The 27762-nt window shown below is 40.8% G+C and overlaps 1 protein-coding gene across 2 annotated transcripts in view; it reads left to right on the plus strand.

The window, feature by feature from the left end:
- uggt2 (UDP-glucose glycoprotein glucosyltransferase 2) overlaps window positions 1–27762 on the plus strand; it is a 374691-nt gene that overhangs the window by 194965 nt on the left and 151964 nt on the right. For both annotated transcript variants that reach the window (XM_043691460.2, XM_043691456.2), the window contains exons 18-22: window positions 1080–1244; window positions 5373–5496; window positions 5604–5702; window positions 11099–11193; window positions 25216–25422. In XM_043691460.2, coding sequence (XP_043547395.2) covers window positions 1080–1244; window positions 5373–5496; window positions 5604–5702; window positions 11099–11193; window positions 25216–25422 — 690 coding nt within the window. The remainder of the gene's footprint in view (window positions 1–1079; window positions 1245–5372; window positions 5497–5603; window positions 5703–11098; window positions 11194–25215; window positions 25423–27762) is intronic.

The following is a 27762-nucleotide window of genomic DNA, read 5'->3' on the forward strand; positions in this document are numbered from 1 at the left end:
CATCACATTGTCAAGGAGAGAAACACTTTAATTGCAATTCATTGCATTAATCTGATGCTATATGCCTTGCTATACTTGTTTAAACTTTAGCTAATTGTACAGTTCAAAGAATACTTTCAATAGTAGAGTAAAACTCACTCGCTATGTTGTTTGCATGCATTAACTTTCTGGCAAGGTTTTGTGTACATCCTTCAATAATTATTAAGGCTTTTTTTCCCCCTTCCCTGAGTTTTTAAAAATCATTTTCTGAGTCGCTGGTCTTAGCTATATGTCCAAGAGCTAGACATGGTTGAACCTCTAGAGAAAAGTCAATAACCTAAGAGGTTTTAAAGCTGAGCTTAATCTTTTCTCCGTGACATTAATGCACCTATATATTTCAGGAGTAGCACCTAGTTTATAAGCATGAATGGAGAAACCAAATTATTTTCTTCATTGCACATTTTCCCCTCAATAGCCCAAGCGACTGACATTGCAATACCCTCGTTATAACTAAGATCAATTAACTAAATACTGCAGAGAAATTGGATCTGGCACTTTTAGTCTGTGCTAGGAAGACAAGTGATTTTGGGACGTCTATTTGAACATATTTACAATGTTTGTTAAAGTTAATAAAGTAGTATTGAAATAGAAATTTTTAAATTCATTCATGGGATGTGAATGTTGCTGACTAAGCCAACATTCATTACCCACCCCTAATTGCCTTTGAGAACATGGTGTGAGCTGTCTTCTTGAACCACTGCAGTCCATTTGGTGAAGGTAAACCCACAATGCTGTTAGGTAGAGTGTTCCAGGATCTTGACTCAGAGACAGTGAAGGAACAATGATATATCTCCAAGTCAGGATGGTGAGTGACTTACAGGTGGTGGTGTTCCCACATAACTGCTACCCTTGTTCTTCTAGATGGAAGTGTTTATCAATTTGGAAGATGCTACAATGGTTTTACAATGTACACTGTACACTGCATTAAGCTAACTTTTAGTTGAGTAACGTGTGTTACAGGCGTGTGTATACATTGAAGAATAGATTTTTTTTCATTTAGCATAAATCCTGTATTAATGTTTCATTTTTGATTTGAATAGGCAGGAGCAAGCTATTATAAAACCACTGGCTTGGGTTCGCTACCACAGGCTGTCTTTAATGGCATTCACTTTAACATAGATGACTTGGACTCTGAAGAGCTGGAAACTATTATCCTTCAAAAGATAATGGATGCTGCAGGGTTTTTTCAGAAGGCAGTGTTCATGGTATGTTTTACATATTGTGTGAGTCATCAGAAATATGAGATTTGATAGTTTGTCATTTTTTAATCATTTGAATTGTCTCAAATATTAAAAGGTTAAGGTATTTAACAAAAATTATCTTCCAGTTCACAAGATTCCATATTAGTTGTGATTTTTGCTCAAATGGATGGACCTTGTTTCTCCAATTGACTCCCTTTAATCATGATTCAAGAAAAAGAACAATATTTTTTTCTTTCAAACTTATTTTTTAAAAGGTTGTTAAAGACAAGAAGAAAATGACCCTATTGACCATAAGACCATAAGTGGAGTTGAAATGCCCATCAGCCATGATTGAATGGCGGAGTGGACTCGATGGGCCAAATGGCCTTACTTCCACCCCTATGTCTTATGGTCTTAAGACAAAACTCAGTTTCTAACGTTGAAAGGAGGAATGTACTAGAAGGGTCTGGTAATCCAAAACGGGCAAGATCTTGGATTCATACCGTTATTGTTGCAGCTTATTAAATTTTGATTTTGAATTTTGACGTAGGTCAATGCTAGTTTTCAGAACTCATTGGATAAGGGATACTGGTTATTCCTATTTTTTAAAAGTTCCAACAATAAAGTATACAACTCTGCAAAACGTAATGACACATTAACCTTTTTTGAAATTGAAAAAGAACTGTGTGAGGGATTATTTTAAGCAACAGAAGCTAATGAAAGCTAAGCATCAAGGTGTCAGGAGTAGCATGTTATACTTAATTAATTTATTGGATTTCTTGAAAATTGGGATAGATTTGGAGAAATCAGGGATATACATTGTGAATGTTGGAAATGATTTGGTTTGGCAGCTCTTTTTTATTCGTTTATGAGATGCCAGTGTCACGGGCTGATCTAACATTTATTAACCATTCCTAATTAGTCTGGAGGAGGTGGGGATAAGCCTCCTTCTTGAACAGGTGCAAACCATAATGTATTGTGATAGTAACGCCATTGAATATCAAGGGACGATGGTTAGATTGTTTCTTGGTGGCAATGCTCATTCCCTGGACTTGGGTGGTGCAAATACTTGCCACTTATCCAGGTCTTATTATATACGGATGTAGACAACTTCAATATCTGAGAAACCATGAATGGTGCTGAACATTGTACAAGTATTTGTGAACATCCCACTTCTCACCTTATTATGGACAGGAGGTCACTTATGAAGCAGGTGAAGATGTTGGGCCTAGGACACTGCTCTGAGGAACTCCTGCACAGGCCTCTTGGAGTTGTGATGACTGACCTCCAACAACCACAAACATGTTTGTAAATGCCAGATACAGCTGCAATTAATATAGAGTTTTCCTCCTGATTCCCATTAATTTACAGTTTTGGTGGGGCTCCTTGACACCACACTAGATCAAGTGCAGCCTTGATGTCAAGGGCATTCAGTCTCACTGTGTCTCTGATGTTTAGCTTCTTTGTTCACATCTAGACTAAAAGCTGAAATATTTTCAGAAGCTCAATGGCATTGGTAGAACCCAAACTAGGCATCTTTAAGTAGGTTATCGATAGCACTTCATAGCACTGTTGACAAACTCTTCCATCACTTTATGAATGTTTGAGGGCACACTGATAATTGGCCTGATTGGATTTTGGTATTTTTTGTGTACAGGACATATTTGGACACATTGCCAGTTACATGCCAGTATTGCAGCCATACTCAAGCAGCTTGACTAGCGGAGCACAAGTCATAGAATCATAGGATCCCCACAATGTGGGAGCAGGATGTTCAGCCCATCGAGTTCACTCCGACCCTCCTCACAGCATTCCATCTAGTCCATTCCCTTACCGTACACTAACCCTGTAATCCTGCATTTCTCATGGCTGATCTATATAGCCTGCACACCCCTGGACACTATGGGCAATTTAGCATGGCTAATCTACCTAACCTGCACATTTTTGGACTGTGGGAGGAAATCGGAGCACTCAGAGAAAACCCACATATTCATGAGGAGAATGTGCAAACTCCACATAGACAGCCACCCAAGGCTAGAATCAGACATGGTCGCTGGCATTGTGAGGCATCAGTACCAACCACTGACCCACCGTGCTGCGCTATGAAGCTACAAAACAGGATTACTTGCATGCCAAAGCAGAGCTAAGCAATTTCACAACCTTTGAGGCAGATCTAAGCTCTGCAGGCCTGCTGCATCAATCTTAAGTACTATTGCTGGAATCTTGTCAGGCCCGTTGCCTTTGTAGTATCCAATGTCGCCAACTGTTTCTTGATATTACAGGGAGTGACTTGGTATTGACTGAAGACTGTGATGTTGGGGATTCATGGAGGAGGCCAAAATGGACTTCTGGCTGAAGGTTGTTGCAGATGCTTCAGTCTTATGTTTTCCACAGTTATGCTGGGCTCTACTGTTATTTAGGAGAGATTTCTTTGTGGGTCTTCTCTAGTGAGTTGTTTAATTGTCCTCCGCCATTTGTGACTGGATGTAGCAGGACTGCAGAGCTTAGATCTCTTCCATAGGTTGTAGAATCACTTATCTTTGTCTATCATTTACTCTTAAGCTGTTCGGCACACAAGTAATCCTATTTTGTAGCTTCACCAAATTGTCATCTCATTTTTAGGTATGCCCAGTGCTGCTTCTGGCATGCCATCCCACATGCTCCAATGAACCAGTTACATAGTGAAAAAAAAAGCTTTTCTTGCAGCCTTATTTTAGCTGTGAGGAAGATGTTCCTGCACAGAAACTTATCTCAGTCCTGCAGTGTTTTAATCTCCAACCAGTGTTCTTTTGGGACAATGAGAAAGTAATGGATTCTTCGATGTGTGAAGGTCAGAATCCTAAGTTCAGTGAAATGTTGGGGTTGCAAGTTCAGAGGCAAGAATCACTGCCACGGAGCTCCTATCTAAGTTACGACTGTTCTCCTGTACCTGCAGTTTTCACTGAGGGATCATGACACTTTTCAAGCCTCAAAATGACGTCAGAGATGAAACGAGTTTGGAAAACACAGCTATGGTCAGTTCTATACCTGCACAAACCTCACTGCAGTTAGACTCATTTTAATTAGGTTCTTGCAATTGGTACCTGCTTGCTGGAGTGAAGTGTGATATGTAACAGCTTTCTGAGATGGAGAGGAATATGGGTGTCTTGATACTTGAATCATACAAGATTAGGGTACAGGTACTATGTTGTCTTCCATTGTAAACAGAATGGAATTAAAAAAGAGGAGTTTAGCTATAGTTGTACAGGATATTGGTGCAACCACATCAAAGTATTGTGTACAGTTTCATATTTTTATTTAAGGAAAAACATAATTACATTAGAAGATATTCAGAAAAAGTTCACTTGATTGATTCCTGCAATGAGGGCATCTTTGGAAGAAAGATTGGATAGGATAGGCCTGTATTGATTGGAGTTTAGAAGAATGAGTGGTGTTCTTATTAAGTCATATCCTGAGAGGATTTGTCAGGGTGGATTCTAAATGAATGTTTCCCTCTGTGAGATACTAGAACTAGGGGACACATTTTACAGGTAGGAGATCTGCATTTAAGATGGAAATGAGGAGAGTGTTTTTCTTTTCAAAGGTTGCAAGTCTGTGGAACCCTCTTCCAGAGAGCAGTGGAGACAAGATCATTAAATACTATTAAGGCAGAAGTAGGCATTTGTTTTTGAAACGCTGAAAAATGTGTTGCTGGAAAAGCGCAGCAGGTCAGGCAGCATCCAAGGAGCAGGAGAATCGACGTTTTGGGCATAAGCCCTTCTTCAGGAATCATATTCTTGGATGCTGCCTGACCTGCTGCGCTTTTCCAGCAACACATTTTTCAGCTAAAACTGATCTCCAGCATCTGCAGTCCTCACTTTCTCCTGTTTGTTTTTGAAAGGCAGTCAGTATTTCTTGGAGGAAGGTGGAGTCAGATCAGATGTGATCAACCTTAGTGATTGGCAATAGTTTTTAAGCCACCTTCCTTAAAGGTAGAAGTATATCATATCACAACAGCTACAGAAGCCCTTGTCTGTTTCCCAACTGTAAAATCCTCTTTCACTATTGTTTTCCCAATTCGATTTTACTATTTTAACAACTGCTGATTTATAACTTTGTCACATCCATTCAGAGTCCTGAATCACACCAGCCTCCTTACCAATCTGATTACAGGGTCAGTTAAATGAACACATAGATGTGGTCGATTTCCTAATGGATCAGCCTAATGTTGTCCACCGAATCAATCCTGTAATTCTGAATGCTGAAAGGAAGTATCTTGATCTTACATCTAAGGCAGGTAAATTAATTGGTTGTTTTCCTATTTTAAAAGTTTGACTATGAATGAATTTGCTTCATATTAAATCTGAAGTCATATTTCATATCAATACTTGCCTTGCATTTTAGATTTGAGCGACTGGAATGACTTTACTACATATTCCTTCCTTGATGTCCGAGACAAAAGCGCAGTCATTGCTGATCAGATGAAATACCTCACTAGAAAAGGTACCAATAATTTTAAATTCTGTCTGAAAGGGCTCATATAAATCTCTGATCTATAGATTACAAAAGGCATTTGAAAGTCCACTTGAAAATTTACAGCAGAAATAAGAGTGTGTGGTCTGGGAGTGACAAGTCAGCATGGATTGAGAATTGATTAACAAATAGAAAGCAGAGTCACGATAAAATACTAATTTTTCGGTTGGCAAAGTGTAACTACTGGAGAGTCATAAGGATCAATGCTGGAACCTCAATTATTGCTCCAGCCAACTGGCTCTCACTCTCACTGAAAGGGAAGAAGCTGTTCTTGAATCTGTTGGTGCATGTCTTTCAGCTTCTGTGTCTTATACCTGATGGAAGAAGTTGTAAGAGAGCATTGCCAGGGTGTGATGGGTCTTTTATGACGTTGGCAGCCTTTCTGTGGCAATGGGCCAGTAAATGAAGTCCATAGGGTGGAAGGTTGACTTCTGTGATGGTCTGGGCTATGCACCCAACCTTCTGTACTTTCTTATGGTCCTGGACAGACCAGTTGCTACATAGCCTTTTATGCATCTATACAGTAAGCTTTCATTAATGCATTTGTAAAAGTTGCCAAATTTTCTGAGTAAGAAGAGACATTGTTGTCTCTTGTTGACTGTCACATCTTAAGTGAAAAGTCCAGGACAGGTTGTTGGTACTGTCATTCCTAGGAGCTTCATGCTATCCACCCTCTCAATCTCAGCTCCATTGATGTAGATGGGGGAGTGTTTAGATTAGATCAGATTAGATTAGATTCCCTACAGTGTGGAAACAGGTCCTTTGGCCCAATCATTCCACACCGACCCTCCAAAGAGTAACACACTCAGACCCATTTCCCTCTGAGTAAAGCACCTAACACTATGGGCAATTTAGCATGGCCAATTCGCCTGACCTGCACATCTTTGGGTTGTGGGAGGAAACCGGAGCACCCAGAGGAAATCCACGCAGACACGGGGAGAATGTGCAAACTCCATCCAGACAGTTGCCGGAGGCTGGAATTGAACCTGGGACGCTGGTGCTGTGAGGCAGCAGTGCTAATCACTGAGCCACCGTGCCGCCAATCAATGATCATTTCTTAAGTTTTGCTGACATTTAGAGAGAGGGTTTCCTCTTTGCACCACTTCACCAAGGTCTCTATCTCCTTTCCGTTTTCTGACATCATTGGTTAATATCTATATTCCCACGGTGGTGTCATCAGCAAACCTGTAGATGTTGTTCGTTCAGAATTTGGGTGTACAGGGAGTTCATTAGAGAGCTGAGAACACGTCACTGGGGGCTCCAGTGCTGACTGGTATTGTGGAGGAATTGCAGTTGTCTATCTTTACTGCTTGAAGTCTGAGGATCCAATTCTGGAGGACGGAGTTTTGCCATCAGTCTGGAAGGGATGATGATGTTGAAGACAGAGTTGTCGTCAACAAGCAGTAGTCTGATGCAGGTGTCCTTGTTGTCAGATGTTCCAGGGATGAGGGCAGGCTAGGGAAGTGGTGTCAAGATTAGAATGACGCTGGAAAAGCACAGCAAGTCAGGCAGCATCCAAGGAGCAGGAAAATTGATGTTTTGAGCAAAAGCCCTTAATCAGGAAATGGTGTCGCTATAGACCTGCTATGTCGGTAGGCAAATTGTAGAGGATTGAGGTAAGCTTGGAGTCCAGAGTTGATACGGGCCATAACCAGCCTCTTGAAGAATTTCATGATTATGGAGGTCAAAGCCACTGGGCAGTAGTCATTAAGGCACATTGAATGTGCTTTCTTAAGTACTGGGATGATGGTGGTTTTCTTAAAGAAGGTGAGGACTTTGGCTTGTAGGAGGGAGAAGTTGAAGATGTCAGTGAAACCTATGCCAGTTGGTCCACCCAAGGTCTAAGTGCCTGACCAGGCCCATCGCTTTCCTTGGGTTGATTCCCAGGAAGACTGACTGCGATGACAGTGGACACAGGTGCAACCGAGGCTGTCAGGCAGGTGACACCACGCCGCTGGCATTGTGCTTAAACTGAACATGAAAAGCATTGAGTGCATCAGGGAGGGATGTGACCTTGTCCGCTATCTTGCTGTATTTCATTTTGTATCCTGTAATGTTGTTTAGGCCTTTCCACAGGCGGTGGGAATATGTGTGTTTGGTTTGGGCCTCTGACTTGCTCCAGTACTGCATCTTGGAATCCCTGATGGCTTTGCGGAGGCCATATCTGGATTTTCTGTATAGGTCTGGGTCATCTAACTAAAATGCTGCATAGCTGGTCTTCAGTCTGGAGTGGATTTCCTGATTCATCTGAGGTTTCTGGTTGGAGAACGCACAGATTGACTTCTTTGGTATTCAGTCCTCCACGCATTTGCTGAAGAAATCCATGTTGGTGGTGGCATACCCGTCTAGGTTTTACGCTTGAATACGGTCCCGTCCACCGATTCCAAACAATCTCGGAGATGGTCTTCCACTGCCTTAGACTACCATTGTACATCTTTGGACTGTGGGAGGAAGCAGACCACCTGGCTGGAAACCCATGTAGACATGGGAGGAATGTGAACTAAGTGACCTTCCCAAGTTACTTCAGTGAGAAAACAATGAACAAGATTTCAATCTTTAATTTATTTTTATTCTTTGAGTGCTTTACTCATGGCAACAGAAGTTTCTTAACATTCCTCTCTTGTGGTGTTTCTTCACCAATGGTTGTCTATATGTTAGAAATGACACATGTGCCTTTAATTTGTTAACTATTTATTAGTCCACATAATGTGGATGTCACTGGCTGGTCCAGCATTTATTGCCCATTCCTTATTGCCCTTGAATAGAGTGGCTTACTTGGCCATTTTGGAAGGAAGTTCACAGTTTTACTGTGCATTGGGAGTCACAAGTAATGTGGATGAATTTCCTTCCAAGACTTCTTTTTTAACTGATTAATTGAATTTTTAAAATTCACCCAGTTTCCATGGTGTGATTTGAACCAATGCCCACAGATTTTTAAACTGGTTTTCTGGATTACTAGTCCAGTAACAGAGCCATAATATGCTTATATCTCCGATTTTACTGTATCAATCAACCACAAATAACAAAAAATAAATTAACAGTCAAGTGGAAACTATGTGCTCCATTTTAAATTGTAGATACAGCATGGTAAGTCTTTCAAATCTTTTACAGCATCCATAACACATAGATGACTCCACCAACAATCCCAGAGTCTCTCACAATTCCATCTTCCTTTGGTTGAGTTTAACCACTTATCATGGTTTGACAACAGGAAGGGGAGTGGTTAGCTCAGTTGTCTGGACAGCTATTTTGAAACGCAGAGTGATGCCAATAGAGTAGGTTCAATTCCCACATGGGATAAATGTTACTGTGAAGGATTGTCTCTTCCTGAGGCTGAGGTTAAACCATATAGTTGTCTCTCTCTATTATTTGGTAAGACCAACATTGCTGTTGTAGGACTTATGCCCAAAATGTCAACTCTTCTGCTCCTCAGATGCTGACTGACCTGCTGTATTTTTCCAGTGCCACACTTTTAACTTTACCTTCAATCAATCCAGGATCCATGGACACAGTTATCATAAACACGATGCATTTCTGCAGTCTCTTTCATTTAGGTCATGATAATGTTGAGGCCGTAGCTTTCCTTAATAACTCCCTGCTATGGTTGGCTCTGGGTTAATATAAACAATCTACCTCTGCTCTGTCAATGCTGATTAATTTAATGATCATTAATGACCTCCTCTAAAGAAAGTCCTATTATTAATCACTGTATGATAAGTTATGTGTTTATTACAGCATTACATCATAGGGAAACATGAAGTTAACAACGCTGTCAAAATGTTCTGATGCTAGAACAGACATCCCCCATTTGCAAAAGCCCGCTGAGATGGTGTTGTGCCTAGCCTCTCTCTGAAGCTGTGAGTGTTGTGTGGACGAAGGTCTGTAATCACTACTCCTTGCAATTCAGTCACTGCCGTCAGGATTCCTTTATGCATTCTTTTCTCCCACACCCTCAAAAATAGTACACAATGAAACTGATGTAACCATCCCAGAATTCACTTGGCCCACTTCTTTTCACTCTGTACTTATGTCAGGATGGCAAAATCTGTTCCTCTGTTTCTGACCAGATTTAGAGTCATAGAGTCATAGAGATGTACAGCATGGAAACAGACCCTTGGTCCAACCCGTCCACGCCGACCAAATAGCCCAACCCAATCTAGTCCCACCTGCCAGCACCCAGCCCATATCCCTCCAAACCCTTCCTATTCATTTCCCATCCAAATGCCTCTTAAATGTTGCAATTGTACCCGCCTCCACCACTTCCTCTGGCAGCTCATTCCATACACGTGCCACCCTCTGTGTAAAAAAGTTGCCCCGTGGGTCTCTTTTATATCTTTCCCCTCTCACCCTAAACCTATGCCCTCTAGTTCTGGCCTCTCCGACCCCAGGGAAAAGACTCTGCCTATTTACCCTATCCATGCCCTTCATAATTTTGTAAACCTCTGAGCACCCCTCAGCTTCCAACACTCCAGGGAAAACAGCCCCAACCTGTTCACCCTCTCCCTATACCTCAAATCCTCCAACCCTGGCAACATCCTTGTAACTCTTTTCTGAACCCTTTCAAGTTTCACAACATCTTTCTGATAGGAAGGAGACCAGAATTGCATGCAGTATTCAGTCTAAAAACAGGGAATATAACAGGCTTAGATTTAGCTTAGATAATCTGGTGTGTACAAAGACCTGTAAGTTGCTGTGGTTCTGTTCGCCAAGCTGGAAGTTTTTGTTGCAAACGTTGCGTCCCCTGTCTAGGTGACATCCTCAGTGCTTGGGAGCCTCCTGTGAAGCGCTTCTGTGGTGTTTCCTCTGGCATTTTTGTAGTGGCCTGTCCCTGCCGCTTCCGGTTGTCAGTTTCAGCTGTCCGCTGTAGTGGCCGGCAAAAATGCCGGAGGAAACACCACAGGAGGCTCCCAAGCACTGAGGATGTCACCTAGACAGGGGACGAAATGTTTGCAACAAAAACTTCCAGCTCGGCGAACAGAACCACAGCAACAAGCACCCGAGCTACAAATCTTCTCACAAACTTTGAAGACCTGTAAGTCTTTATGTGTTACGAAATAGTGTGTATAATATGTTCCCAGAAAAGCTCCACTGAGCGTGTAAGTCTTTAGTTGTTATGTATAATATATACCCAGAATAAGAGTCAAGATTAGAGTGGTGCTGGGAAAGCACGCAAAAGCCCTTCATCAGGCTTTTGCCTGAAATGTCGATTTTTCCTGCTCCTCGGATGCTGCCTGACCTGCTGTGCTTTTCCAGCACCACTCTAATCTTGACTCTGATCTCCAGCATCTGCAGTACCCACTTCCGCCTATACCCAGAATATCACCACTGACCATTTCAGTACTCACAGGAGTCTTTTTTATTTTCAGATGAGGATATCATTTATGCAGTGACCATCTGGATTATTGCTGATTTTGACAAATTATCTGGGAGAAGATTACTGCTTAATACAATTAAACACATGGTAAGTTTCTCATTACTGTATTTAAGTATTCTGAGCATTTTGTAATATTGGCCTTCAAAATATACAGTGTGTGAGATAAGCACTCTAGCAACTCAATTCTCGCTTTGAGTACTTTACTCATAGAACCATTAGTTTCTTGATATTTCTCTCTTCTGGTATTTGTTCACTAATGATTGTCTGTGTTGGAAATGACGGGGGGCACATCTGTGCTTTTCATTTGTTAATTACTTAGTGTCAATCTAACTATTGTTTTTATGGGTGAAAAGTAGAAAATATGTTTAGAAAATTAATTGGAAGTCCAAAATGTGTCATTGATGTTTCCCAGTCGTGGGGTAGGATTTTTTCTTATCAATGAAATAGGCCAGATTGTACAATGAACAACGGATGAATGGTGCTGCACATTCAGTATTCTTATATTTGTGTCCAGACTTTCTATCTGTCTTGAAATCATTGAGTCACAGAGACGTACAGTACAGAAAAAAGCTCTTTCAACTCATCACGTCTGTGCTGGTCAAAAGCAGCAGCATAACTATTCTAATACCACTTTCCAGTATTTGGCTCACTGGCTTATCTGCCTTGGCATTGCAAGTGTATATCTCAATACATCAAAGTGCTATGAAGGTTTCTGCCTCTACTATCCTTTCAGGTAATAAGTTCCAGATTCCCACCAACCTGAGTGGAAAATATTTTTGCGCACATCTCCTCGAAACCCCTTGCCCACTGTCTTAAATCTGTGCCACCTGGTCATTGAAAAAAAAAGCTTCTTCCTGTTTACTGGTCGATGCCCTTCATAATTTTATGCATCTCTGTCATGTTCTGTCTCAATCTCCTCTGCTCTAAGGCAGACAACCCCATCTGTACAATCTCTCTTCATAACTGCAACTATCCAGCCAGGCAACATCCTGGTAAATCTCCTCTACATTCCTTCAGTGCTATTATATCCTTTCTAAAATGTGGACTCCAAACTGTACACTATACTCTAGCTGTGGTATTACCAGCATTTTGTACAGTTACAGCATAACCTTCCCATTCTTAAAGCTCAATAATAAAAGCAAGTATACTGTATACAGTCTTCACCACTTTATCCAAATGTCCTGATACCTTAAGGGACCTATATGCACACCAAGGTCATTCTGAGCCTCAATGTTTCTCAAGATTCTACTTTTCATCATGTATTCTCTTGCTTTGTTTATCCTGCCCAAGTGCATCTCACATTTATTTGGATTGAATTCCATTTGCTACTGATCAGGCCATCTGCCAAGTCTGTCTATATCCTGGAATTAGATGTAATTAGAAAGTCATTTTACCATTCATCAGCCACTGTGAAGTATCTGGAATTTGTATGAACAGGGTAAACCACTGCCTATCTCCTTAAACATTTGTTAATGAGTAGTGTAGATTCTGAATCAGAAAGTGGAAATTAGGTTATTATATTCATGTACAGAAAGCAAATTGGAAAGAAGGAAAGAATGGATTAAGAAACAAAGCAAAAATATTTTTAAAAAATGCATAGCCTTTCAAGTCCCCAGCAATATTTCAAAGCTGCAAGCAAACATTATTTGGGAGTAATCATAATTCTTTGCCATTAAGAACTTGCTTACATATTGAAAGACAAACCCTAACATTTTTTGGCACGATTCAAGGCCAGTTATATTCCACATGCAACAGCTTCATGCTGTTTCATATGTTTGAATGCTTAGTCTCTCAATGTGCTATTGATTTGGAAAGATACACTTGCCTTTATTGGTCAGTACATTGAGTATACGAGTTGAGAGGTCATGTTGAGGCTGTACAGGACATCGGTTAAGCCACTTTTGAAATACAGGCATTCAATTCTGGTCTCCGTGATGTGGGAAAGAAATGTTATCTAACTTGAAAGGGTTCAGAAAAGATTTCCAAAGAGATTGCAAATCTTGGAGGGTTTGAGCTATTGGGAGAGGCTCAATAGGTTGGGGCTATTTCCTGGAGCATCGGAGGCTGAGTAGTGACCTTGTAGAAGTCTATAAAATCATGAGTGGCATGGATATGGTGAAAGTCAACATTTTTCCCCGTGAGTGGGGGAGTCCAAAAATAGCTGGCATAGGTTTAAGTTGAAGGGAAAAGATTTAAAAGGGACCTAAGGAGCAACTTTTTCATGCAAAGGATGCTGCATATATGGAATGAGCAGCCAGAGGAAGTGATGGAAGCTGGTACAATTATAAGATTTAAAAGGCATCAGGATGGATATATGAATAGGAAGGGTTTAGAGGATTATGGGCTAAATGCTAGCAAATGGAACTACATTAATTTAGGATATCAAAGGATCTATTGCTGTGCTGTACATCTCTATGACTCTGATGTGTGCAACTGCACACCAGTAAAATAGACTCCAGCGCATTCTATTTCCAAAATGCCCAGCTGTGACCTGTAGAGGTCAGTGTTACTGTTCGTGTTAAATATTAATGATACCGACTCAAATGCATAAGAGTTGGTCACAAAAATTGGTAGATTGGTAAATAGTGAGGAGGATAGCCTGAGTTTACAGAAGAATATAGATGGACTGATCAGATGGGTTGATCAGTGCCAAGTAGAGGTCAGTCTGTGTATGTATAAAGTGACAACAAAGAAGGCATGATGAACGGTGGAGCCCTGGGAAGCACCGAGAATCAGAAGGACCTTGGGGAGCATGTCCAGCAGTCACTTCAGTTAGTGGGACAGGTTGATGAAGTGGTTAACATGGCATTTGGGATACTAGTCTTTATCAGCAGACATGATGTGGAGGAGCCATTGTGGGACTGGGGTGGACAAAGTTAAAAATCACACAACGGGGATCCAAGATGGTGTTGACCTAGGAGGATCTCATTTGTTGGGTCCTGCGCCACAACTTCGGTTGGACAGAAATAGAACCCGTCCCACCCATGTTACTGTGAGTGAAAAAAACAGTAAAAGAGCTATAGAGCCTGAACATTTTACTTACCTTTTATTTTGCTGTGGGAGAATGCCAAAGAAAGGAGGAAGATTGCCCGGGGCCGCAGCTCAACCCACTAATGCAGCGGGCTTGCTTACTCACCAGGCCTTGGTTGAGGAGCTCACCAAATCTTGCAGGTCTTGGGGAAGCCGATCGAAGAAAAAAATCGAGGAAAAGCTGGCCCCGGTCTCTGCTATGCTGCAAGACCTGGGGAAAAGGACTGATGAGCTCAAGCGCAAGGCCACAGAAGTGGAGGCAGAGTCTGATTTGTCCAAGAGTCAGATTGAATCCTTGGAAACACAGGTCCATGGTTTACTGGATCTGGTGCATGGTCTTGAGATGGACGAGCGCCCTCTCTGTGTCCTGGTACGGTTCCATCATTATAAAGACAAACAGAGAGTTATGGAAGCCTACTGTAGTAGGTTTGAGGCATTAGCGAATGATTCCTTCACCTTAAGGATAGCAATTTTACTGAATTCAGGGTTTTTTTAGTTAATAATTCGGGCTTGGTCAGTAATTCATCCATTCTATGGGAAACCGCTAAAGTCCATGCTAGGGGGTTAGCTATTTCGTATTCTGCCAGTAACAAGCTGCAGAAAAATGAGCAGCAATGCTTGCTCAAGATAAGTCTGATGGCAGCTGAAAAGGCATACTTAGATAGGCCCTCGTTGGCTAAACTGCGGAGGATCACAGAGCTTCGGTCTACACTGAACTCCATTTTCACACAGACAGCTAAGAGGGAGCTTACATTTGCAAACCAAAGGCTTTGAGCATGGGGATAAGCTGGGCAAGTACTTCCGAATCATTATCTCAATCAAGGAAGAAACTGGACATTTAATCCATGATTCTAAAAGGATTAACGTGGCATTTCAGAAATTTTACTCCGAACTATACCAGTTTGAAAGTTGTGAGGATGCATGGTTAGGATGGAATTTTAAGAATTTGGACCTCCTGGGAGCAACCCCTGAATCGGAGTCTCTCCTCAATGCCCCACTGTCAGTGCAAGAGATGCAGGATGCTGTGAGGCTGTTTCATGATGGAAAGGCACCTGGCCCTGACTGACCTCCCAGTGAGTTTTATAGGGAATTTGTAAGTATACTATCAGGACCGATGCTTAGTATGTTTAACAATTCACATAGTCGTGGCCTCCTCCCACCATCTTTAAGAGAGGCCTCTCTCTTGTCCTTAAAAAAGGAAAGGCCCCAGAGGACTGTGCTGCCTATAGGCCCATCTCACTCCTGAATGTCGATTTCAAAATCCTATCTAAGACTGTTGCACTAGGACTAGAAACTGTGCTGCCCTCCATCATTAAGGAAGATTAGACGGGTTTTATAAAAGGTCGCAAATCGCCGCATAATGTCAGGAGGTTACTTAATATGATCCAAGTATGTCAGCAATGATCAGTACAGGGATTAGTGATCTCTTTAGACACAGAGAAGGCATTTGACCAGGTCGAGTGGCCATACCTTTTTTATACTTTAAAGCAGCTTGGCTCGGGTGAGGCCTTAATCGGTTGAGTAAATGTTTTGTATAGTGACCCTGTTGCCGTGGACCTCACCAATGGTGTGCGGTCAAGCAATTTCAATATTCTTAGGGGCAGTCAACATGGCTGTCCCTTACCATCATTGCTTTTTACATTGGTGATTGAGCCGCTGGCCGAGGCAATACGTTTGCTCCAGGAGTGGAGACAAAAGTACCTCAGATCGCATTGTATGAAGATAACATTCTTGTCTTTTCATCGAACCCAACAATTTTGGTGCCTCATCTGATATAATGCGTTAATTAGTTTGGCGGCTTTTCGGGTAACAAGATCAACTTTGCGAAATCAGAGGCCGTGCCCATGAGTGGTGTCCTGAAAATGTCTGGTCCTGAGGATCCATCTCAATTACACTTTAGATGGTCACAGGCTTTCTCCACTTAGGTATATTCATTACTTCCGTCTTTGATTGGCTATTTAAAACCAATTTTGCCCATTTATTCGACAGAATCAAACAAAACCTTCAAAGATGGGAGGTGCTTCTGATCTCTTCGTTCAGTCGGATAGCCCTCATTAAAATGAACATTCTCCCCGACTGCTGTATCCAATGCGAATGCTTCCTCTGCTTTTTACTAAGCAAACATTTAGAAGACTGAATGGCTGGTCAGTTCCTTTTTCTGATATTGCAAGTGACCCCTTATTAAACTGACTAAACTGCAGCTACCCGACAGACTGGGAGGAGTGGACCTCCCAGATATCAAAAACTATCAGTTCAGCTCATTGCTATCTTACATGAATGACTGAGTTCGGGGGGACCCTCACTCACTATAGTTGGACATCGAAGCATCTCAGGCAAGATGCCCCCTTACTAGCTTGCTGTTCTGTTCGGCTGGATGTCTGAAAACCTTCCGGGACTGTTGAGCTGGTGTAAGCTAGTCATGGAACATATCCCTTTGGACTTTCTTACAAATATGGTGCACCATAAAACTGTGAATCTTTATCAGACATGGGAGCACTTTTTGGACTATCTGGATACAGATTTGTCTGCCATACTAATAAGGGCCGTATGATGAATCTGTTTAATGAATCTGGTATCCAGAGAGGAGGAACTATATAGGCATGAATATGTATTAATTTATGCTCTCAATGGTCAAGGGCTATTACTTAGTTTCATTAAGCTGTATAATTATTACTGTCATGCTTTTTTAGTTAATTGTTAGTTATTACTTATTTATTTATGTAATTAGTGGATTTCTTTGTATTGCTTCATTTTGTATTTGTTGTAATATCCAAAATTTTTTTTCATTAAAAATATATTTTAAAAAAATCACACAACACCAGGTTATAGTCCAAGAGGTTTATTAGGAAGCATTAGCTTTCAGAGCACTGCTCCTTCATCAGGTAGCTTTGGAAGAGGATCATGTGACACAGAATTTATAGCAAGAGGTTACAGTGTCATGCAACTGAAATAATATATTGAACAAACCTAGATTGCTGTTAAGTCCTTTCACCTTTTAGAATGGGTTGCAGATTTTGTTCATTAATATATAAATCCCAGAACTTCTTTCAAGTCACATTCTTAAGATAACTTAAGGTTTTATAACAAAAAGGTGACATTTCAGCTTAGACATTGCATTAAAGATGTGAAGTTAGAATCTGTCTGTACCCCAATCTTGAGTCAGACTGGTACTACATCCAAAGTAGGAATTTATAAAATATTACATAGATTGACTGCCTGCAGATTGTGCACTTTTTGAGCAAATTGGAATGTAACTGCAAATATAATTCTACAAATGTAAATTCACCCCATAGACTTAACATGTGTGTGTGAGTGCATGAGAGAGAGAGTGAGTGTGTGCATGTGTGAGTATGAGTACATGTGAGTGTGTGTTTGCATTTGCGTGTGTGCATGCTTGGTAAAGTGTGTGCGTAGTGCGACGGAGTACAAGTATGTGAAAGGGTGTGTGCGTGGATGAGAGTGTCAGGTGTGTGTGTGTGCGTGTGTGTGTGTGAGACACTCTTACATACTCACACGCAGCTTCATAGCTCCTTGAAAGTGGAGCCATTGGTAGACAGGGTGGTGAAGAAGTTTTTTGGCATGCTTGCTTTAGTCAGTCAGAGCACTGAGAATAGGATTTGAGATGTCTTGGTACATCTGCATAAGATGATAGTGAGCCCAAATTTGGAGGACTGCATGCAATTCTGGTCGCCCAACTATAGAAAGGATATTATTTAACTAGAAAGAATACAGAAAAGATTCCCTAGGATACTACCTGGACAGGAAGGTTTGAATTATAAGGTGAGGTTGAATAGACTTGGGACTTTTTTCCCAAGAGCATAAGTGATTGAGAGGGTACCTTATAGAGGTGTATAAAATCATAAGAGAAATAGATAATGTGATGATTTGGAGGTGCCGGCGTTGGACAACCCGGCACAAAATTAAAAATCACACAACACCAGGTTATGTTTATTTGGAAGCGCTGGCTTTCAGAGTGTTGCTCTTTCATCAGGTGGTTGTGGTTGACAACGACCTGATGAAGGAGCAGAGCTCCAAAAGCTAGTGCTTCCAAATAAACCTGTTGGACTATAACCTGGTGTTGTGTGATTTTTAACTTCATTGATGAGGTGGATAGCCAACTGCTTTTTGCCATTGTGGAGAGTCTAAAACTAGAGGGTATAGGCTAAGGTGAGAAGGGTCATCTCAAAAAGGTCCAGAGGGTCACTTTTTTCACACAGAGGATGGGGACTATCTGGAGCAGGCTTCCAAAGATAGTAGTAGAAGCAAGTATAAATTTGTAATTTAAGAAACATTTAGACAGGCACATGGACATGATAAGAATAAAGGCAAATGGGACTATTTTAATTTGAAAACTGGGTGACATGGGCAAGTCGAGCCTAAGTGTCGAGAGTGTGGTACTGGAAAAGCATAGCAGGTCACGCAGCATCCGAGGAGCAGGAGAATTGACATTTTGGGCATAAGCCCTTCATCAGGAATGAGGCCAGAAACGTTGATTCTCCTGCTCCTCGGATGCTGCGTGACCTGCTATGCTTTTCCAGCACCACACTCTCGACACTTAGGCTCAACTTGCCCATGCCACCCAGTTTTCAAATTAAAATAGTCCCATTTGCCTTTATTCTTATCATGTCCATGTGCCTGTCTAAATGTTTCTTAAATTACAAATTTATACTTGCTTCTACTACCATGGCCAAAAACTGAATCATAATCTTCACCATTTATCCAGGTGACAGAACTATAGAACATAGGAACAGAAGTGGGCTAGTATGCTCACTGAATCAACTCTACCATTCAGTGAGATCATGGATGATCTGATAATCTTCAACTCCACTTTTCTGCCTTTTCCCTATAACTCTCGATTCTCTTATTGATTTATTAAATTCAAGCCTGAGATAAATAGATTTTTAATGACCCAGCCTCAGCAGCCCTCAATGGTAAAAATTTCCACAGTTTCACAACACTCTAAAAGAAGAAATTCCTCCTCATCTCTGTTGTCGATGTCAGACCCCTTATTCTGAGATTATGCCCTCTCCCACTTGTGGAAACGACCTTTCCATATCTAGCCTATCAAGTCCTCTAAGATTCTAGTATGTTTCAATAAGGTGAATGATGAGTACAGGCCCAATTTACTCAACCTCTCATAAAACAGACTCTCCACATCTGGTATCGACCTTGAGAACCCTTCTTGGACTGCCTCAAATGCTAGTATATGTAGAGGCCATAACTCTTTACAGTTTTCCAACTGTGATCTGATTTATGCTTTGTATATTTTTAACAAAACTTCCCTACTTTTATGGTTCATTCTGTTTGAAACAAAGGCCAAAGTTCCATTTACCTTCCCTATTACCCACTGAACCTGCATGCTAGCTTTTTTTGATTTATGGACAAGGACTTCCAAATCATTTTCTTCTGTAATAGAACAAAGAACAGGATGCTGAAGATCTAAACCAAAAAATATAAAAATTGGTGGAGAAACTCAACAGGTCTGGATTCATCTGCAGAGAGAAAGCAGACTTAAGATTTTGAATCCAGTGGCCTTTCTTTGGACTTCGCAATTGCTGGAAAAAAGTGATATTTATGCTGATGTTAGGGGCATAGGTGATGGAAAGGAGTGAGCGGATATGTGAAGATAGAGCTCAGATAGCGAAAAAAGGTAGGTAGACAAAAGCATTGTCAATAGTAAACCAGGATAGAAAAGAAGTGAGATAGGTGATAATGGGGGCTGTGAGTAGTTGAAAATGGGTTTGCTGAGCTGAAAGGACAAAATTTGGGGTGAGGGTAGATAAAAGATATGAAGGAAGTCTAAATTTGCTAGACTCGATGCTGATTTCTGAAGGCTGTAGTTCCCCAAGTGAAAAATTAGGTGTTGTTCGTTCAGCTTGCATTGAGCTTTGCTAGAGCTCTGCAGCAGGACTCGGGCAGAAATAGACATCGATTTCCTACACTGTGGAAGCAGGATATTGGCCCATCAAGTCTATACCGACCCCTCTGAAGAGCATCCCACCCAGACCCACCCTTTAACCCTGCTGCACAATCGGCCGTGGGTTGGGTCCTGACTCTTGAACAGTGAGTGTGGGCCTTAGAAGATCACATCAACAACCTCGAGAATTGGGGTTGTTGAAAAAATATTCATTTGCTGGGCCTTCCTGAACGGGAAGAGGAAGGCCAGCTTGTAGTGTTTTTGGAGCAGGGGCTCCCTCAGATGTTGAAGCTGGAGGCTGGATCAGGCCAGGTGTGGGTAGAATGGGCCCACCGGGTTGCAATACGCAGGCTCGGGTCAGACCAGCACCCCCGCCTAGTCCTGTTCCAGCTTCAGTGTTACAGAAAGAAGCAAATGCTCTTGGAAGCCTCCAGGACCCTCAGGAAAGATCCCCAGGCCCATGACATATAAGGGATCTAGGATTATGCTGTTCCAGGATTTTTCCCCAGCTTTGGTCCGCAAGAGGAGGGTGTTTGATGAAACGAAGAAGCGTCTAAGGGACTTAAACATTCAGTACTCCTTGTGCTACCCAGCGACGCTGCGTTTTAAGTACGAAGGATCCATCTATAACTTTGGATTGCTGGAGAAGGCCAAGGAATTTTTGGATTCTCTTAAATAGATTGTAAGAATTAATCCGTGTGGTTAATGATGCTGTTCTGCCCCCCCTCCCCCCGGTTTACCCTTCTTTTTTTCCCTTATTTCCTTTATTGTTTAATATCATCTCCGGGGGGTAGAGGGGAGCTTATTTGTTCTCCACTATACGATTTCCTTTTTTTATATATAGGCCGGGCGGTTTAGTTGATTCAGGTGAGGGGGGGGGGGGCGTTTGCTTTGTACTACCTTATTTCTTTCCTTTAGAGCGGGGTTTTTCCCCCTTTTTGTGTTATTATACTTAGTTATTACCTGCTGAGACTGTAAATTTATAGTTTTATATGTTTATACGTGGTGTTATCGTTAGTAAATGTATCTAGATGTTGGTATGGGTGGGGGGTAGGGTACTCTAGCTTTATAGTACACTTGAATGTTTCTATTTTATTATGGGGTGCCAGGGTCGAGGGTGGGGCACTGGTTCGGAGAGGATACAATGGGTTTTCAGATAGGAAGTGATGCCCCCTTGAAGCAAGGGGGACAATTCCTTTTTAAATATGTTTTATATTTTTTTATTTAGAAATAATTTTTTACTATATTGGCGTGAGTATATTAAAGAATCTCTATTTTTGTGAATTCTCTATGGTCTATGCTCGAGGTGCTTTGGATGGGGTTCTTCCTCCTGGGGGGTCTCGGACTTGTCTGGATGATTATGGTTAGTCATTCGATTAATTGGTGCACCTGGAATGTCAAGGGGAGTAATTCGCCAATCAATAGGAAGAAAATACTATTAAACCTCAAAAAAGAAAAGGTTGATATAGCTCTCTTATAGGAGACACGTTTACTGGATAAAGAGCACTTGAAATTACAACAGGGTGGATTTGATTAGGCCTTCTTTTCATCTTTCAGTTCAAAAAGTAACGGAGTAGTCATTCTCATTCGGAAGAATCTCCCTTTCAAAATCTTAAGTCAGATAAAAGATGAATCTGGGCGGTACATACTGATTAAAGCCCTTATAAATGGAGAGGAATATGGGATTTTGAATCTTTATTGTCCCTCGGCGCAGCCTTTCAAATTTATAATGGAAGCATTCTCCAAACTGATGGCTTTCAGGGCTCGTTGCACAATTATAGGAGGAGATTTTAATTGCAAAATAAAGATTATATGAATATGGCGATAAGCCTGGTAGATACCTAGCAATTCTCGCAAGGAAAAAAAAGGCCCCTCAAAATATCACGCCCATCAGGGAAAGTGCTGGTATTCTGACTTACGATCATAAAAGGATCAACACAATCTTCAGAAAGTTTTACTTTGATTTGTATAAATCTCAGGATTGTGAAGAAAGAACCAAAAAAATGGAGTCCTTTTTTAAGCCTGGCCTTTCCGGACTTAACCCCGGAACAGGTGTAGGTCCTGAGTGCTCCCCTAACAATCCAGGAAGTACTTGATGCAATCAGGCAGCTTCAGAGCCATAAAACACCTGATCCAGATGGATTTCAGGTTGAATTCTACAAAGCGTTTACAGGAGTACTAGCTGGTCCACTTATGGACATGTACAACTACTCGTATAGACAGGGCTGCCTCCCGCCTTCAGTGAGAGAAGCGAATATTTTTCTCATTCTCAAAAAAGGAAAGGACCCAGAAGATTGCGCATCATACAGACCAATATCTTTGCTAAATCTAGATTTTAAAATTCTTTCTAAAATGTTAGCATTGAGGCTGGAGAGGGTATTGTCATATATCATAAAAGAGGACCAGACGGGGTTTATCAAGGGTCGTAGATCATCATCTAATAATATTAGAAGGGTTTTGAATGTGATTCAAGTCTGTCATCAGGAAAGAATACTGGGAATAGTAGTCTCGTTGGACGCAGAGAAGGCATTTGACAGGGTTGAATGGTCATACCTGTTCTATACATTGGAAAGGTTTGGCGTTGGAAAGGTATTTGCTAAATGGGCCTCAACATTGTATAATGACCCCAAAGCAGCCATGATCACCAATGGTTTAGGCTTGGATAGCTTCAGTGTGGGTAGGGGCTGCCGTCAGAGGTGTCCTCTCTCACCGTTACTATTCATGCTAATAATTGAGCCACTAGCGGAAGCTATACAGGCTGATTCTAATATAACGGTCCTGAGGGTTGGCACGGGTAAACATAAAATTATCCTTTATGCAGATGATGTTCTCCTTTTTCTTAGTAATCCTTTGATGTCCGTGCCCCGCCTGATCCAAGTGATTAATTTATTTAGTGCATTCTCAAGTTGCAAAATTAATTTCTCAAAATCGGAGGCCATGCCAATGGGTGGTCTCGCTAGTCTGTTCCACTTATTGGACGGATCTCATTCTCCCTTTTGGTGGTTTCTGGAGGGTTTTTTATATTTAGGTATTTTTATCACCCCAGTATTTGGTCAGCTGTACAAGGTCAATTTTGTGCATCTCCTGGAAAGGCTAAGGCAGGACCTTCAACTTTGAGGCGATCTTCCAATTTCTTGGCTAAGTAGAATAGCTCAAATGAAAATGAATGTCTTGCCTGTCTCTTATACCCTACGAGAATGCTCCCGGTGATGCTGCCGAGGCTGGGATTGCGCAAATTATATGATTGGTTTGGTTCTTTCATCTGGAATCATAAATGGCCACTCGTTAAGTTAAAGAAGCTACGGCTTCCACAAGCAAGGGGAGAGCTAGATTTTCCAGACTTTAGGAAGTATCAGCTGAATTCTCTATTAAGCTACATAGCCGATTGGGTCTCGTCTGACCCGCAATCAATCTGGCTGGACATCAAGGCTTCTCAAACAAAGTGTCCTCTTATTAATTTATTATTTTAGTTAAGGTGAAAGTCATTATGGACCATTGTAAAAATCCTATAGTATTAAACTTAATTAAAGTCTGGAAGATAGTGTGGCAAAACGAGGATAATTCACATAAAACCTCCCCTTATACTCCTATAGTGGGGGCATGGGGTTTTCAACTGAGGCTCACAGACGCCACATTTAAATCCTGGAGGTCCAGGGGTATCTCCTGTTTAGGGGATCTGTTTGATGAGAGAATCATGATGTCTTTTGAACAGCTGCACCAGAAATTTGGACTACCTAATGGAGACCTCTTTCGATACTTCCAAATTCAAGATTACATACAGAAGAAGACTATGTTATTAGATAGCCTTTATAAATCAGATAGGGAACGAAGAGTGTTGTGGCCAATGGGTTTACCCTCGGTCAGCACTCTCTATCATTTATTACATAATGAAGTTTCGGAAGACATGGAATGTTTGCTTAGAACATGAGATCAGGAATTGGGGTTGGAAATATCCACAGAAATGTGGGACGACATCTGGGAAAATGCCAGAAAAATCTCCATCTGTAATAGAACCCAAGCCATTCAGTTAAAGATACTCCATAGGACTCATATAGCACCGGAACGATTGGCAAACTTTAGGGCAGGACCATCTCCAATGTGTCCCAAATGTAAAATAGAGGCGGGCACTCTCATCCACTGCTTATGGACATGTCTTAAGATCTGCAAATACTGGGTCAGAGTAGCAAATGCTTTCACAGAAATCTTGGGAGCGGAAATTAGAATAGATCCAGTATCTCTTCTCCTGGGCTTTTTGAGCTTACCTTCCCTGGATGTGCACAGGAGGAAATTGTTTTCCATTCTCTCCTTTTGTGTAAGAAAAAATATCTTAGTAAACTGGGTAGCTCAGGGCCCTCAAGGACTTTCAAACTGGTGCAGGTTGATCATGGAATGTATTCCCCTTGACTTCCTTACAAATATGGTGCACCAAAAAATGAATTATTCTATAAAATGTGTCAGCCCTTCCTGAATTATATAGATACAGATATTTCGGCTATTTTGTCAAGGGCATTCATCTAGTTGTGGTAGCGGTTCTGGCTGGTCCGGGGACCCTTGGGGGGAGGAATCCCGCATGAATACGGGTTTTATTATGACTTGATGTTAATTCGTTCCGAGCATGTACTTCACTATTTAATACTATGTTATTCTTTTTTTTTTCTCTTGAGTAATGTAAGATATTTTATTATACGCTCTGGTTAGTTATAGGTTAGATTAGTAGTTAGTTGAGTTTTGTTTTCTCCTTTTTTTAATCTTTTCTTTTTGTCTGTTAGGTTTTGGTTATTATTTATTTAATATTTAATTGTATATTAATGTTTGTATTTGTGTGTATTATTTTGTAAGTTTGTAAAAACATGTTAAATTTTCAATAAAAATATCTATTAAAAAAAGAGCAATGACTGAAAATATACATTGTAACTCAACAATTTCAGAAGTTGCAAGCTTTACAAAAGACCTAATGCTATCATATTTCTGATTCCAGAAACAAAATATACTGTTTTCTGTTAAAAATTGGTTGGAATTGTATAAATAAATATTCTGAATTTTTCATCATATAATACGTATTACACAAAGCAATAATGTTGTTGTTCTTCTTACAGTAACAAAATCCCTGCATTTCAGGGTGTTCATAGAAGTGTCATCAATACTTGTGCTTTTTGTTTCAGAAAGTAAGCAGCAACATTCGAATTGGAGTCATAAGTAATCATGCAGCTGAAATAACAGAAAATACAACTCCTATTTCCAAAGCAATCTGGGCAGTGCTTCTGACACAGAATGGGAATATCGCAAGGAACTACATAACTAAGCTGCTCAGCGAAGAAACTGCGGATGCACTTGTGTCAGGAGCAAAAATTATGGAATTTGCTGTTAAAGTTAGTCATTTTAGTTTTTATTACTATATTCATAAATATTTTGAATATATATCTATAAATGTTGAAGTCAGCATATACTTTGAAGTGTCATAACCATACAATAATCCAAGAGGATTTTCTATTTCATTTTTATAACATTGAAGTGTATGACATGCAAAAAGTAAATCAACACTCAGCTAAGAGACAAATATCACCATGAAATAGTTGAAGTATTTTTCACCAGCATATCTTGTAAATCACTTTATTTGAAACCCTCTTGCAATTTGACAGTGAGAAACCCTCACTGCATAGCATTGATTTATCTGAATCGTCTAGTTGCTCCCATTACTAGTTTGTCATAGGTTAATCTGAATCACCTGGTTAGTCACATTGCCAGTTTGTCTAATTGGTCAAAGGATTACCTGAATTTCCTCGATAATCTCATCACTAGTTTGTCATAGATTAGTCTCATCACTGGTTTGCTATTGCATTTCTACAGTTGAAACTTTATTGCTGGAACAGCGCAGCAGGTCAGGCAGCATCCAGGGAACAGGAGATTCGACGTTTCGGGCACAGGCCCTTCTTCAGGAATGAGCAGACACTCTCTGCTCATTCCTGAAGAAGGGCCTGTGCCCGAAACGTCGAATCTCCTGTTCCCTGGATGCTGCCTGACCTGCTGCGCTGTTCCAGCAATAAAGTTTCAACTTTGATCTCCAGCATCTGCAGACCTCACTTTCTCCATTGCATTTCTACAGTCATGGAGTAGAATAAGATAGAAGGAAAAGAGAAAAAACTCAGCAGGTCAGACAACATCTGTGGACAGAGAAACAAAATTAGTTTGCTGGATATTACAGGTGTATTTTGGAGGAGGATGCTCCTCCCTCCAACTTGGCACCACTGTCTGAACTGCCTGTCGGTCCATCTTCCTTCCCACCTATCCGCTTCAACCTCCCTTCTGAACTATGATATCACCCACCCCTCCACATCTACCTATCACATTCCCAGCTACCTTCCCCCCCGTCCCCATCCTCCTATTTATCTCTCAGCCCTCTTCCCACCTCCCCTCATTGCTGATGAAGGATTTATGCCTAAAAAGTTGACTCTCCTGCTCCTCAGATACAGCCTAACCTGCTGTGCTTTTCCAGCGCCACACTTATTGAGTCTGATCTGTTGTCCTCACTTTTTCCCATTCCTATCAATGTGTGCAATGACTTACAGTTTCTCACTCTCCCCTTGAACAATATGCTTCAAATGTTTTGAGACATCCTTAATCCTGGTAGCATGAAAGCAATATGCTGTCTGAGTACATACATCCTATCCCACACTCACTGCGAAAGAATCTCCTGTCTGTGCCCTTGACAATTGTAACAATTATTCTTCTGAATTTTGTCAAACCTTGTCTAATATAAGATTCATTCTCAGCAGTCAAGATCTGACTGTCTCTTCTGTTTTCCTCAGAAAAATGATCCTTTTCAATAGTATCCAAACTGAGTTTCTGTTTGAGAGAGGAATAACCACAGGAAAGTTTTGAATGACCTTCTTATTTTTTCTGACAGTTATCCATCTATCTGACTGATCCTACTGTGTAATTACTTCTCGAAATCTATTAGCAATTTAACTGTGTCTCTTGTATGCCATCAATGACGTTAAGCCTAAAAAGAAGCAGCTTACAATGGCACCTTATACATAAACTTACCTACATTTTCTTACCCAAAGAAATAATATTAAGCAAAAAAAAAGAAATAAAAAAAATCTTAAATAAAATCAGCTGAACAACTGAATTAAAAAAAACTCCTACTCAAGTGATCTGGCAGACAGCTTTCAATTTTCTCATATTTAAAAAAAAAACTCACTCCAGAGCCAGCCACATGTAGGCCTCTCCAATATCAACATAAACACAATTTCATTGAAAAAAAGACTCTCTTCTACACATATAATTTTAGGGAACAAAAACTCTCCTAAGTGATTTAAAAAAATCTCTTTAGCGATGTTTAAAAAAAATTGTCCTCGGTGATTTAAAAAAATCTATTTAGCAGTTTTAAAGAAATCTGTCGTCTACACGTATAATTTGAGAGACAAGTAAACCAAGCCATCCTCTCCCAAAAATCCAAGAATGGAACTCCAAGTGAGAAGAACACTTCTTTTTAAAAATTTGGTTGTAGAAAATCAAAAAATGAATCAAAAAATGTTATACCACTGAAATACAATAACTAGAAGAAATCTAGAAATGAATCTAGAAATAAGCCTGCAATCTCAGGAGCAGCTGCAAGATCCATCCTACTTTCAGTCCACCATTTTAGAAGTAGTGATTCTGAAGATATAATGAAAGTTCTTTGAAAGTGCATTTCATGCCTACTAAGC

The sequence above is a fragment of the Chiloscyllium plagiosum genome, unplaced genomic scaffold (genome assembly GCF_037043375.1).
Source record: "Chiloscyllium plagiosum isolate Xiang-an unplaced genomic scaffold, Cpla_swu_hap1 HiC_scaffold_6, whole genome shotgun sequence".
NCBI lineage: Eukaryota > Metazoa > Chordata > Chondrichthyes > Orectolobiformes > Hemiscylliidae > Chiloscyllium > Chiloscyllium plagiosum.